We start from the raw sequence: 15,344 nt of genomic DNA, 5'->3' as shown, positions 1-15,344 counted from the left end.
GTATATTACTTCCCCGGTGACTACATGGCATCTCTCAGACCCTATCTTTTCTCCCTCTCTTTATTTTGATTTCCCACCTAGGTATATTCTGCCTAGCCATTGGCTGAAACAGCTTTATTCATCAGCCAATAGAGAAACACATCATCACAGCACACAGAAGGACATCATACATCACATAACATCTTCCTGGGTATGAGGTTTCTGCCTCCATCTCACCTCAACTTGGGCAGTGATCCTAGCACCTCAGCTTGGAGCCTGATGTAGATACTAGCTGGTGTCCTGACAGTGGCAGTGGCCTAACTGGCTTAGGAGGGAACCAGGCCCAGCCCCATGCATGGGCTAGTTAATGACCTAGGCAGGCTAGGGAGTCCCAGTGAGTAAGCTGATGGACCCATAGTCATCTCTTTCCCTCGGCATCTTATCTTCTCTATCCCCAGTCCTGAGAATCACACCAGATCCCAGCCCCAACTGCCTCCTGGATAGCCCAGTGGCTAAATAAAAGGAAAGTGGAGGGCCAGACAAAGTGTCCCCCGCTGCCAGCTGCCCCCTCACTTCCAGGCATGCTTCAGGGTCTCCCTCTGTTGGAAGAAGCAATGCTTATCACCGGCTTAAGTTTGCAGGTCCTTGTGCCAAAGGATAAAGAGACAGAAATAACAATCATTCCTTTACCACCACATAGCACCTAGAGGCCTGGCCACACCTCCCAGAACACACAGTGAACAAGGCTGGAAGACCCAGCCCAGAGAACAAGTCTCCCCCGTACTGCATGCAGCATAGCCCTCCTCTGAAGTTGGAAGCTCGGATTACTTCAGCCTCCATTCATTCAGACAGAGAAGCAGGGCAGTGCCACCAGGATGGGGCCCGACCTTAGCCAGACTCTCCACTTCGCCTCCAGCACCACAGTGAAGTTCAGACAGAAGTAGAAAACCAGGGCTGTTGTTCAGACTCTACCCACCCCCATGCTCCTCGCTGCAGACCCAGTGGTGGCCTGTGGATCAACAAGGAGCCCTGGGCTTCAGTACCCATTCCTCACAAGAGCCACAGGGAGCATTACTGCGGTGGGAACAAGCCTGGCATTGCCACCAAATTGTGTGGCTCTTAAGACAAACTCCATAGTCTTTGAATCCCTTGGTCCCCTCGTCTCTAGAACTCTGCTGTTTGAGATAGGAATTTAAGTCCTTGAAAAATACCCCTTATTGAGTTGTGGTAATCCCTGCATTTGCTAGAAGGATGTCATTGAAGACAGAAATGACCTACATCATTTCCTGGTCCTGGCTCAAGTGTCAAATGAAAAGGGTCTTTCCTAGCAACCCTTCGGTTCTTGCAAGGAACTTAGCACTCTTTCTCTATGTCTTCCTCTCTATACTGAATCATATTTCTCTTTTCTCTATGACCACCAGGAAGAGCACATGAAAATGCATAGCTGAACTATATAAATTCTGTAAGCACTTATGGCTGGCTCAACAAAACTCTTTTTTACCCTACCAACCCTAACTCACGGTTTGTTATTTGTGGTTATTATTTAATTATAGATTATTGTAATTTCCTTAAACTCTTTGTAGAATGGAGATTTGGAAAACACAAAAGGAGTAAACTTACAAGATGTGATGTTTAGCTGAAAGATAGGCAGTGCTTCCCACAAAGAAACCAGGCTCTGACTCCCATCATCTGACAGGCAGTTGAGCCTTGAGGAATTGTTCATCCTCTGTGAAAATGCAGTGTGTGTGTCGATGGAGGGAAGCTGGCTCAGGGTGCCAGGGGCAGGGTACACTTACAGAAGACAGAAGCAGAGAAATTCTGACAGGAGGGATGGGGTGGATAACACAGGAGAAAGGTACCAGGGATAAACTCTGCCTTGGAGGCATGGTCTTTTACAATCTAAGACCTCAATGGGCACAGAGAGATCCCTATACTCTGGATGCTAAGGAAGAAGGATTGTATATTTAAGCCAGCCTGGGCTACATAGCAAGATCTTATTTCAAAAAGGAAGGAAGGAAGGAAGGAAGGAAGGAAGGAAGGAAGGAAGGAAGGAAGGAAGGAAGGAAGGGAAATCAAGGAAGGGCTGGGATGTGGCTCAGTGGTCAATAGTGCTTGCTTAGTATGTGTAAAGCCCTAGACTTGATCCCCAACATCACCAAAAGCAAAAAGCAACAAGTAAGCAAGTGTCAGGGCTTTGGTAAGCCACTTTCCTTGGCTGGACCACAATTTTCTCATCTGGAAAGAGAGGAGGGTGTATTCACCATTTCCTGGGGTGTGTTTGGATCAATCTGCTGGTCACCGCTAGTTTAAGTTGCCACCATGGGTTATGTCCTATCCTTTGCTGCTTTTCCCAAAAACACAAGATAGAGAGTAAGTGGTATTTCTCAAGGATATGCAGATCTAGGGCCAGGGAGACTAGTGGTTAGCAATCCCACCTTGGAAGCTCATCCCACCACCCTCAGACTCCTCCTCTGCCCCTCCCCTCCAGCACCATCTCTCTGCCCGCTCAGCAGCATCCTTGTCCATTTCCTATTACTCTGCTGCAGGTCACAGGAGCAGTCCAGGCAGGACCTTCTGTTACCCTTATTCCAGATAAACATCAGAGGCATGGCAAGCCCAGACTCACCAGGCCTGGGTCAGAGGGCAGGGATGGGGGCCCAGGCCTCCTAGTCCCCAGGAACCCCACAAGACCAATATCAGAAGCACTGGCTCTGTAGAGGCAGTGATGCTCTATGGGAGCTGGGGGTGCTATATCCTTCTAGAATGTCTCTGGCTAATCTTTAGGGGGTCTTAGCCAGCCTTAACCCTGCACCTCGTTTGCCCAGTCTGTGGACAACCTCAGTAAATCTCTTTCCTTTGTTGTGTATATTTTTCCCCACAGAAGATCGTGATTTCTCCTCCAAGGCTGTTAATTTCCAGTACAGAACTCAAGGGGAGAAGAGGCCAGAGCGGAACTGCATCCAGTGTGGCATCTCTCCAGCCAGGACTGGAGATGACAGGACACATGTCTCCAACCTTCAGCTGTTCACATAGCACACAGGGGACTCGTGGGGGCCACTTGTCACTGCCAATTAAACCCACTCAATGGCAATACTGACATCCTTCATGCCATTTTCAAGACAGACACTCAGGCAGAAAATGCCAGTGCGCTTCCTGTCTGCAGAGTAGGGGGTCATGCCACACCAGTATGAACAGTGTGGACCCCAGGACCTGCTCTGAGTCCACCTGCAGCCACCGACACTTGGAGAAATAAAAAGCCCACCCCCCTCCAAATCCATCGTGGGGTTGACTTCCACAGCTCTTGACCAATGTGGCCAAAGCTAGACACCTCGGGACACTTGGACTATTCATAAATGCAACCCACTGCAAACTCTGAGTAGTATCTGAAGTCTTGGGAAGGTCATGGATCCTGAACAAAGCATCAAGTGCACCAAGAAGGCTGACGGAAGTCCCCGGAAGCGGCTGACCAAAGGAGAGGCTATTCAGACTAGTGTTCCTTCCAGCACCCCATATCCAGGCAGTGGCACCACTGCTCCCTCAGAGAGTGCCACCCAGGAGCTCCTATCCCCCCAGCCTTTCTCGGGCCCCTCGGTGGTTCTTAGAGAAGGCTCTCAGGAGAAGACGGGCCAGCAGCAGAAACCTCCCCGGAGGCCCTCCATTGAGGCCTCGGTCCACATCTCACAGCTTCCACAGCACCCTCTGACACCAGCATTCATGTCCCCGGGCAAACCAGAGCATCTCCTAGAGGGGTCCACGTGGCAGCTGGTTGACCCCATGAGACCTGGACCCTCAGGCTCCTTTGTGGCCCCTGGGCTGCATCCACAGGGCCAACTCCTCCAGGCCCATGCTTCCATCCTTCCTCCCGAGGACCTGCCTGGCATCCCTAAGGTCTTTGTGCCCCGTCCTTCCCAGGTCTCCCTGAAGCCCACAGAAGAGGCACACAAGAAAGAGAGGAAACCACAGAAGCCAGGGAAGTATATCTGCCAGTACTGCAGCCGGCCCTGTGCCAAGCCCAGTGTGCTCCAGAAGCACATTCGCTCACACACAGGTGAGAGGCCCTACCCCTGCGGCCCCTGTGGCTTCTCCTTCAAAACCAAGAGTAACCTCTATAAGCACAGGAAGTCCCATGCCCACCGCATCAAAGCCGGCCTGGCTTCCGGCTCCAGCAGCGAGATGTACCCGCCTGGGCTGGAGATGGAGAGGATCCCTGGGGAAGAGTTTGAGGAGCCCACCGAGGGAGAAAGCACAGACTCCGAGGAGGAAACTGGTACCACGTCAGGTCCCCCCACAGAGGTTCTTTCCAAACCTAAGCATCCCCTGCTCTCAAGTGGCTTATACAGCTCTGGGAGCCAGATTTCCAGCCAGGAACGCTGCTCCCTGTCACAGTCAAGCACTGCACCATCACTGGAAGACCCCACCCCATTTGCAGAAACCTCATCAGAGCATCCCCTGACCCATAAACCGGAAGACACGCACACGATCAAGCAGAAGCTGGCACTTCGCCTGAGCGAGAGGAAGAAGCTGATCGAGGAGCAGACGTTCCTGAGCCCAGGGAGCAAAGGCAGCACAGAGTCGGGGTATTTCTCACGCTCAGAGAGCGCTGAGCAGCAGGTCAGCCCCCCCAACACCAATGCCAAATCCTATGCAGAGATCATCTTCGGCAAGTGTGGGAGGATTGGACAGCGGACCTCCATGCTGGCATCCTCCTCCACCCAGCCCCTACTGCCCCTGTCTGCTGAAGACAAGCCCAGCTTGGTGCCTTTGTCTGTACCCCGGACACAGGTGATTGAACACATCACCAAGCTCATCACCATCAATGAAGCCGTGGTGGACACCAGTGAGATTGACAGTGTGAAGCCCAGGAGAAGTTCTCTGACCAGGCGCAGCAGCGTAGAGTCCCCGAAATCCAGCCTCTACCGGGAGTCACTATCGTCCCATGGGGAAAAGACGAAGCCGGAACAATCGCTGCTGAGCCTCCAGCACCCGCCCAGCTCCACGCACCCCGTGCCTCTCCTGAGAAGCCACTCAATGCCTTCTGCCGCCTGCACCATCAGCACCCCCCACCACACCTTCCGTGGGAGCTACTCCTTCGATGACCACATTGCTGACCCTGAAGCCCCTACTCGCAGCAGTCCCATGTTTACCTCCCATCCACGGATGCTGAAACGCCAGCCAGCCATTGAACTACCTTTGGGAGGTGAGTACAGTTCCGAGGAGCCTGGACCAAGCAGCAAAGACCCCACCTCCAAGCCCTCTGATGAACCAGAATCCAAGGAAAGCGACCTTACCAAAAAGACCAAGAAAGGGTTGAAAACAAAAGGCGTGAGCTATGAATGTACTATCTGTGGTGCTCGGTACAAAAAGAGAGAGAATTACGAAGCTCATAAGAAGTACTACTGCTCTGAGCTCCAGATCACAAAAGCCCACTCTGTAGGTGCTCACGAGGTTGAAAAGACTCAGGCTGAGCCTGAACCTTGGTCCCAGATGATGCATTACAAACTGGGGGCCACCCTGGAACTCACTCCACTGAGGAAAAGACGGAAGGAAAAGAGCCTTGGGGATGAGGAGGAGCCACCTGCCTTTGGCAGTCCTGGCCCATCAGACCCAGCTCGTCACCCTCCCCTGGAGTCCACCAAGTCACCAGCAGAACCAAGCAAATCAGTTCCCTCCTTAGAGGGACCCACGAGCTTCCAGCCAAGGACTCCCAAGCCAGGGACTGGATCAGAACCAGGGAAGGAGAGGAGAGCAATGTCCAAAGAAATTTCCGTCATCCAGCACACTAGCTCCTTTGAGAAGTCTGACCCACCGGAGCAGCCGAGCAGCCAGGAAGAAGACAAGCCCCTGGCCCAGTTCTCATGCCTGCCACCTGCCCCGCATGCCCCACATGGACGCTCGGCTCACTCCCTGCAGCCGAGGTTGGTCCGCCAGCCCAACATTCAAGTTCCAGAGATCCTGGTAACAGAAGAGCCTGACAGGCCAGACACAGAGCCCGAGCCACCCCCAAAAGAGCCCGAGAAGACAGAGGAATTCCAGTGGCCCCAGCGTAGCCAGACGCTGGCACAGCTCCCAGCAGAGAAGCTGCCACCCAAGAAAAAGAGACTCCGCTTAGCCGAGATGGCACAGTCCTCAGGGGAGTCCAGCTTCGAGTCCTCCATGCCTCTATCTCGAAGCCCAAGCCAGGAGAGCAGCATCTCTCTGAGTGGCTCCAGCCGCTCGGCTTCATTTGATAGAGAGGATCACGGAAAAGCTGATACCCCTGGGCCCCCATTCGACACACGTTCCAAACCCTTGGGCACCCACATGCTGACTGTCCCCAGCCACCACCCGCATGCCCGAGAGATGCGAAGGTCAGCCTCAGAGCAGAGCCCCAATGTGCCCCATTCCTCACACATGACTGAGACCCGAAGTAAATCCTTTGACTATGGCAGCTTGTCCCCGACAGGACCATCTGTAGCAGTGCCTGCAGCTCCGCCACCCCAAACGGCCCCGCCAGAAAGAAGAAAATGCTTCCTGGTGAGACAGGCCTCCCTCAGCAGACCTCTAGAAGCAGAGCTGGAGGTTACCCCCAAGGGCAAACAAGAGAGCAGTGAAGAGCCCTCAGTCAGCAAGCCTTCCACCAAAAGCTCCATACCCCAGATCTCCATGGCAACCACACAAGGCGGACCCTCAGGAGGCAAGAGCCAGATGCAAGAGAGGTCCCCACTGGGGTCAAACCCACCCTATACAGAAGCCCTGCAAGTGTTCCGACCTCCTGGCACCCAGTTGCCCCCACCAGTCTCCCTCTTCTCCTTGCAGCACCTCTTGCCTCAGGAGCAAGAGCAGTCCTCTGAGTTCTTCCCCACTCAAGCAATGGCCGGCCTCCTCTCCTCTCCATACTCTATGCCCCCACTCCCACCTTCCTTGTTCCAAGCCCCACCACTTCCTCTGCAGCCTACCGTGCTACACCCCAGCCAGCTCCATCTCCCCCAGCTCCTGCCTCACCCTGCAGATATCCCCTTCCGGCAGCCCCCTTCCTTCCTCCCCATGCCATGCCCTGCCTCCTCAACCTTCTCTGGGTATTTTCTGCCTCTGCAATCCCAGTTTGCATTGCAGCTTCCCGGCGAAATAGAAAGCCACTTGCCCCCGATCAAAACCAGCTTGGCCCCTCTAGCAACCGGATCTTCTGGCCCCTCCAGTAGCACAGAATACAGCAGTGAAATCCAGCTGCCCCCTGCGACTCCTTCAGCTACCTCCCCAGCTCCCACATCAGCCCCAACACTGGCCCTGCCTGCCTGTCCAGATGCTATGGTGTCACTGGTTGTTCCTGTCCGCATCCAGACCCACATGCCATCCTATGGGAGTGCCATGTACACCACCTTGTCTCAGATCTTGGTCACACAGTCTCAAGGAAGCTCAGCAAGTATGGCTCTCACCAAGTATGAGGAACCACCTTCCAAAGGGATGACTGTGTGTGGGACTGATGTCTATGAAGCTGGGCCTGGGCCATCTAGCATAAGCAAGGAGCAAAGCAGAGGTTTCCAGACACCATATCTGAGAGTGCCCGAAAGGAAAGGCACATCACTGTCCTCCGAGGGCATTCTGAGCCTGGAAGGGTGCTCATCTACAGCCGGTGGAAGCAAGCGTGTCCTCTCTCCAGCTGGCAGTCTTGAACTTACCATGGAAACCCAGCAGCAGAAAAGGGTAAAGGAGGAGGAGGCTTCCAAGGCAGATGAAAAACTAGAGCTGGTGAGCACCTGCAGTGTGGTGCTGACCAGTACAGAGGACAGGCAGAGGACAGAGAAACCCTATGTGGGCAGCCAAAGCCAGAGCAGGAGGGAGGCAGAAGCACTGTCCAGCTTGCCTTCAGATCCATCTGACCCAAAAGAACTTTCTCCCCTCTCTCATCACACATTGCCCCATGGGGCAGCCCCAGGCTCAGAAGCTTTGAAGGAATATGCTCAACCATCTAGCAAAGCTCACCGGAGAGCAGTGCCTCCACTGAGTATAAAGAAAGAAGATCCAAAGGAACAGCCTGACCTCCCTCCCCTGGCACCCCCTTGCTCTCTGCCTCTGTCAGATACTTCCCTGAAACCAGCCAAATTGCAAGAAGGTACAGACTCAAAGAAGGTACTGCAGTTCCCCAGCCTCCACACGACCACTAATGTCAGTTGGTGCTATTTAAACTACATTAAGCCAAATCACATCCAGCATGCAGATAGGAGGTCCTCTGTTTACGCTGGTTGGTGCATAAGTTTGTACAACCCCAACCTTCCAGGGGTTTCCACTAAAGCTGCTTTGTCCCTTCTGAGATCTAAGCAGAAAGTGAACAAAGAGACATACACCATTTCCACAGCTCCACATCCTGAGGCAGGAAGGCTGGTGCCATCCAGTTCCCGAAAGCCCCGTATGACAGAGGTAAGTTCATTCTTGGTCTAGTCTTCAAATGCCAAAGCTTGTGCTGAGCTTTTAAAGCCACATTGTCTTCATTCTAAATTTGTAGAATTGAAGCCAGCTTGGTGTGGAGGAGCAGATTTTTCTCTCAGGGAGTTATGACTTTATAAGGAAACATATTTGTTGGGTTTCTCTGCTCTCATGTTCCTAACATAATTGGAATAATATTATCAGCAAAGCCTCCCTACCTTCCACGAGCTTCTAATGTAAAATACAATGTTCAGTCTCAGCAAGGTAGAGTAATTTTCCAAAGGACATAGTTGGGAAATTTCATTGGTGGGATGCTTTTTCCAATTTTAGAACTATACTCCAGCCCTTTCCCATGGGGTTCTCCCTTGCCCAAATAGTCTCTTTCAATTTTTTTGTTTTATCTGTATCTACTGTTTTTATCTTCTACTACCCCTTAAAATCATCCCATTTCCATATTTGACACAAACCATTCCTGAAATAATCCCTTTTCTGTAGGATGGTACATAGAACTGGACTGCAGAACACCTCTCCACCTGCAGGAGGCAGTGACACTCACAGTTTGAGCCATCTGTGCCACAGAGTAGCAGCTTATATTTAGTCCTTCATTGCCTCTGATGTAGACTACTTCAGGAGCTATGCAATAAAGTTTCCCAACTAATTTAACAGCTTTGAAATTCACCAATTTCAATTTGCATAAGAACACAACACTTTATACAGACAAGGCTAGGCTGTGACCTGTGCTGGCCTAGGGTGACAAAATACCCCTACACAAGCAGTTTAAAAGAAAAAAGATCTATTTTGGTTCATTGTTTCGGGATGATACAATTCATCATGGCAGGAAAGGCATATGGAAGCTGGATGGTTGCATTGCCTCCACGCTCAGAAAGCAGAGGTTGTATGAGAAGTAGAGCCAGGCTATAAATTCCTCAAGGTCTTCTCCACAGCCACCTATATCCTCCAGTGAGGGTCTACCTCAAAGGTTGAACAACCTGCCCAAACAACATCACTGCCTGATTTGAGGACCTTTCACATTCAAACCAGACCTGGAATTGAGAGTGACCAGTGGTCTTGTTTGGTACCAAGCCCTGTACTGGACCCTGGGACCCAGGAACCCAGACACTGTGTACCTCGCCCTAAAAAGCAGCATCACTTCCATTCTACAGCTGAGGGAATCTAGGGTCAGAGTCTGAAAGTAGTCAAGAACCTGGGGAAAACATTTGACAAATTCAGAATTTGAACTCAGACCTATCTGGCTGCAAAGAGTTCATCTATTTCATTTTTTAGTTACTAGAGGAATGAAACTTTTGAAGATAATTAAAAATTCAATGACGTATGATGTTCACAAGAAACCATCCTAGCCAGGTATTTGACTAAATACCACACAGAAACTGGAACCCTGACTCCATCATAGCCCTGGGAGCAGACCTTGGTCTGCAACTTCCTGAATGATCATACTTTCTGCCTTCATGGTGAGGGTGAGAGTTAAATCAGAGGTGCCCTGGATATTCTTCACAAACTGTTTTCCAAATGTATTCTCTGATGTCTTTGTCAGTACACAGACATCTCTGAACAGAATTTCCACTTTTGCTGTAACTACCATAAACTGTGGCTATTGCCAAGATGCTAGTGTAATTATACTCAAAACTTTTGGGGCGCCTGCTGTATGCCAGATACTGTACTAAACTTTACTTTCGTTCTCATAACACCTAGCTAGGGTACAGAAGGTAAAGAGATCAAAGTTCAGAGAGGCTAAGTAACTTGCATGGGGGGCCACACAGTGAATAGCAAAGCTCAAACACAGAACCAGCGCTTACTCCTAAAGCCTTTGAGTCATGTCTGAGCTGTTCCTCCTCCCCGATGAGAGGTGTCAACTGCATAAAAGACAAAAGGAGTGTTGGACTTTTGTCTCTGAGTTTGACAGTCATTTCTTCATCCTGCTGCTTTCCTAAAATGAGCTAAAACCTGCAGACATTTCCTTGGAGTTGTCAATCTCATTCAAAATTTTCTGCCCAAAGTCCACAAATATCACACATTAACATAACTGCATGATCTGCAAGTGGAGGCCTTGCTACAGGCCACCTCCCCTTCACTTGCATGCCTGCACTGATGGGAGGATCACTCCCACCCCCAGCACCACCAAACCTGTGCCTGGCTATCATTCCTGCTCTTCTGCAAACTCAACGGATGGCTGTCACCTTGTAGCTGTTGCCCTAGCCATTCTGAAAGTCATTTATCTAAGCATTGGGAAACCTGGCTTAGCTGGGATCCATTTGGCCCTGGAATGCCTTACTTCCTTACTTCCCCTTGTTCCCAACCAGGTACCCTTTTGCTGGGTGCCAGCACCCTATGTAAAGGTGTACCTTCCCCCACCTCAGATTTAGAGAGTATAGTCTCAGGACACTGGAAAATTCTGAGAAGTACAATGTCAGCCCTCCCCACAAAGTCAGGTCTCAATGAGGTCCATTGCTCTACAGAGAGTGGATACCTTGATCCCTCAGCCTAGGTGCTCTGGGTGCTGAGGGTCTGTAGTTCCTGGTCTTTGGTGCTGGCTTGGGCAAACTAGTGCTGGAAGCTGGAGACCTGTGCTTTGCTTAAACCTAGTCAGCTGCTTTGGCACTAACCTGTGAGAAAGAGTCAAGCCCTTACTTATTTCTTCAGCATTATAAGTCTTTTTGATCGCTATTTTGAGTGCCAAGGTAACCAAGGTGAATGAGACATATCCCCATAGGCCCCAAGGCCAGCACATAACACCAAGACCCATCTGTGTCTCTCAGGAGGAAAGGGACTGGGGGAGGGCAGTCAAAATACATCTTGGAGGGAACTTTGTCTCTTGTGGCCAGTCCTTGCATCTGTTTAGGGGAACTGGGTAAAAAGCAGAAGGCCATGTGGGCAGGTGTGATTTTGTCCTTGACCCAGCATGCAAGGTTAACCGATCTTGGTTTTGTCCTCCTCTCCAGGTGCACCTCCCGTCGCTGCTTTCCCCAGAGAGCCAGAAAGACCCAGCTAGAGTGGAGAAGGAAGAAAAGCAAGGGAAGACAGAGGAGGGTGCTCCTGCTTCCAAGAGAGGAGAGCCGGCGAGGGTCAAGATCTTCGAAGGAGGGTAAGGTTCCTGCCTTGTCTGCAGTTGGCTTCCTGTATAGAGAGCTCCCACCACCTACACACAGAGGTGGCTAGCGGCTCCTGGCTGTGCAGTGCTCGTGGGTGCCTGTGGTTCCCACAGTGCCTCTCTGCATTATGGGACTCCCAGGCCATCTGTTTTACAGGCATCCTTGGTGGGGAGCTGAAGGAGCCAAGGTCTTTCTCCAGCCCTGTGTCCACAGATTCTGTCCAGATTCTCAGTCCAGCATGGAGGTGATGTCAGGTCCCCAGCTACAGTCTGGACTACTGTTTCCTTTAGGGTGCATTGCCCCTGTCCTGCCCAGGCCACCCTCGTCACATCCCATTTTCCATGGTGCCAAAGAGTCATGACACATACCCTTCACACTCTTCCTCACCCTGTCCGCTGGCGGGCTCAGGACTCATTGCTTGTGTTTGGAGTCTCATCTTTGGCTATTTTCCTGTGGTGTTCATCTTGGGGGAACTGCTGAGTTATGGGCCTTGGGGCTTGCCAGTCTGGGACACATCCCCACTGTACCAGACCCTCACACGCCCCAGGCTTCAGAAGGGCAACCTGGTCTCAGATGTACTTTTTGTGAAAGTTCGTTGTACGCTTTGTGTTCTGTGTGGCCACGTGTTTGTGAGCAGGTCCCACGGTGTCTGTCTTGGGGTCCTGTGTCTGTGTCCCTGTCGTTATCAGGGTGGTACCGAGTCTATACAATCCTGATCTCCACAAGCCTCCGATAGCATGGGCTGTCACTGGGGACTCTGGTTCTCCAGCACCTGCAAGTGACTGATTCATGGGGTCACGTGGTGACAGGTGGAGGAGTCTTTGGGGAAGTGGGAATGGAGAACTAAACTGCTCTGCTTCCCAGTTTGGCCTTTTGTAGTGGCAAGAAGGGCTCTCTGGGGCAGGAAGTGGTTTTAACAAGGACAGGGTCAGGAGATGGTGAACATCCCTGAGGCACACCCACAATGCCAAAGGACCAGAGGTGCTTCTGAGTTCTGCCCTCTTTCCTATCTGTCTGCCATTTGGTTAGAGCGCCCTCATGTGGCTGTGTGCTCTCATGTCACCAGGTCCCAAGCTCCAGGCTGGGTGGCTGTGCCCTCTTTCCTGGTTAACAGGAAACTGGTTAACCAGTTAACAGGACTGTCTGGGATCTAAGAAGCTATGTGGTATTTGGTGGTGTTGAGGATATTTTCCCTTTATGGCATTCTGTGTGTGTACAAAGAGGCATTCTCCTCCAGAGGGAGGTCCGGTTCTGAATCACGCTCCCCCTCACGCTGCTGTGTTCCTGAAGAAGCCTGAATTCTTGGACAGAAGACTGGCAAGTGTCACCCCCCGCCATCTAGCTATTTAATGAACACCTCTACCTCCATCTGAAAGATAAACCATCACCCGAGTCCCCTACGCCCTTCCTAAGCCCTGTCAATGTTGTCATCCTCCTTGTGTCCCATGCACAAGGGTGTCACTAAGCCCTGCCCACTGTTTCAGAGTCTCCCTCTTTCAAAGACTGTCACCCTTTCTCCAAGTAGCAGGTCCACACACCTCTGTCCCACTCAGACCATCCCCCCAACCTCTCCAGTGTCGTCTTCCCCTTCTGTGAGGAGGATGGCAGTGGGCTTGGGCCAGTGTCATAAGCTCCATGAGGCCAAGGAAGGATGTGGTTCCCACAGACTGATCACACAGACACTGATGGGTCCCTTGACTGTCTAGATCTTGGTCTCCACCTGAGGCACCTCCCTGTGCTCTTGGCTAGGGGAGATGCCATCCTCACTCCTCCAACTAGTCACACAGTATAAACAATCGAGTCCTTTCCACCCTTAGCTTAGCTGCCCACCCATCCCACACCCCCTCATCCCCAGTTCCCTACCCTCGCTCTGCTGTGCCTCTACCCCTGCTTCCGGTGAACCCTCTCCTTTTGCAGGGTGGGTGTTACCCTCTAGGAGTATTTGCTAACGTGGAAAGGAGGCATATCTGGGACACCTCCAGCATCTCATGGATGGGACCAGGACTGACCGAGCCTCACCTGTCACCAAGAGTAACTTAATCACAGGATCCTAAACACATACTTAAGACCCATCATCTGTTCACACTGAAGTTTCTTTTCTTAGCCTTGGTGCTTTCTTCTCTTTCTTTTCTTAACCCTTGCAACATCTTGTTTTGCCACAGTACATACTGGAGAATGGTCTGCAATGAGGCCTGCTCACTAAGCCCAGCAAAAGTCCAGAGAGGACAGAAAGCAGGGCAGTGCACTGTGTGCTGACTGCTAATGCCCGCTCCTGAGCTCTGGGCCCTCATCCACTGACTCCAGAGAGCTGTGGAGTCTCAGATCTTGAGAGCTGGGAGGAACAATCTCAGTCATCTCTGTGCCCGAGAGAACCAAACGTTCAGCCAGCAGCACTGGTGGAACTCTGGTCTGTTTTCCATGCAGCTGTTCCTGGTTAGTTTTCTCCATGGCATCCATGCAGGTGCAAACTGAGCCTGTTCACGTGATGAGCTAATAAGCCAAGTGCCGAACAAAAGATTCTGTCCAGCTTCATCAAGTCTTTGGATCACCAGCCACATTCCTCACCCTTCTGCTTAACCTCCCATCTGGCAGTTGATTGATTAGTCAATCCATCACGGAGGATAGACTTAATCCATACCTTGTGGATGCTTTGGGTTAGAAGTTGTAGTGACCCAATTAGTCAAACTGTATAGTCAAACAAGTACCTGAAGTACTTGTAGACCAGATCAAGACAGCAGTACAAAGCCTGTTGCCAAGGTAGGGACGTGTAGAGCTGAGCTGTCCACAGCAGTCACAGAGGACTTCCCAGAGCTGCAGGGTCAGGCTGGGTGGTATGGACAGGACGGTGTGACAGACATCTTATATACAAGGTAGGCTGTCAGAGCTCTCCAGGTGACCGCCGAGACTCTTCCATTCTGGCCAAGCTTGTCTCCCTTGTCGATGTGATCCAACTCTTTAACTTCAACCCTCTCATCACTGTTGCTGCAACATCTAGGACCAGAGTTGGGCCCTCACTCCTGAGCCCCTGACTTTTGCTTTGGATGCCTCTGGCATCTTCATCTATGAGACCTACAGCTCCTCAAACTCAGCTCAGCCAAGCAAGCCTCGTGCTTCCCTTTCATAGTGTCTTAATTACGTTCCGAATGCTGTAAAGAGACCATGACCAAGGTAGTTTATAGAACAAAGCATTGAACTGGGTATTATTTTCGGTTTCAGAGGGTGAGTCCACGACCGTCATGGCAGCAGACAGGAAGCATGGTGCTGGAGCAGTATCTGAGAGCTCATAGCTTATCTCCAGGCATCAGGCAGAGAGGGGGGAAGGAAGAGAGGAAGGGAAGGAGGATGGATTAGGCCTGGGTGGGTCTTTAAAACCTCAAAGCCCACCTCCAATGACACACCTCCTCCAATAAGGCCACACCTCCTAATCCTTCCTAACAGTCTCCCAACTGAGAACCAAACATTCAAATATGGAGGCGCTTCTCATTCAAACTACCTCACATAGCATCTCCCCCAACCTGCAGACTTCAGATGATGAAATTGTCGCACTCAAACCTCAGCATCACCTCAGACACCTTGTAGCACACAATGCCCAACTGCCCTCTATGCACTACCATTCAGTTTGTGAGCCTCGGTCAAGGGGCTGGAGATTGAAAGACACAGAGATACACACCTCTAGTCACTGGTAAAAAAAAACCCTTTATTGAATAGCACCATGGAGGCTTATATACCCAACACAGTCAGGTGGGCCAACAGTGAAAACCTCATCCCCTGATCCTCAAGGCAAGGCAACACGTGCTCAGGAAGCAGAGCTGGTAAACAACTTTGACACAGCTTTCAGTAGCTCAAATCAGAAGGCCA

The 15,344-nt window shown here is 51.3% G+C and overlaps 1 protein-coding gene across 6 annotated transcripts in view; it reads left to right on the top strand.

Annotated features, from left to right (window-relative positions):
• Hivep3 (HIVEP zinc finger 3) overlaps nt 1-15,344 on the top strand; it is a 408,014-nt gene that overhangs the window by 364,270 nt on the left and 28,400 nt on the right. For all 6 annotated transcript variants that reach the window (XM_085686505.2, XM_085686507.2, XM_085686500.2 and 3 more), the window contains 2 exons: nt 2,861-8,373; nt 11,337-11,479. In XM_085686505.2, coding sequence (XP_085542631.2) covers nt 3,382-8,373; nt 11,337-11,479 — 5,135 coding nt within the window. In that variant the 5' untranslated portion in view covers nt 2,861-3,381. The remainder of the gene's footprint in view (nt 1-2,860; nt 8,374-11,336; nt 11,480-15,344) is intronic.

This window comes from Myodes glareolus, chromosome 3 (genome assembly GCF_982192425.1).
Source record: "Myodes glareolus chromosome 3, mMyoGla1.1, whole genome shotgun sequence".
In the NCBI taxonomy this organism is placed as follows: Eukaryota; Metazoa; Chordata; class Mammalia; order Rodentia; family Cricetidae; genus Myodes; species Myodes glareolus.
The sequence above is the reverse complement of the archived record's forward strand: the minus strand, read 5'-3'. Positions and strand labels throughout refer to the sequence as shown.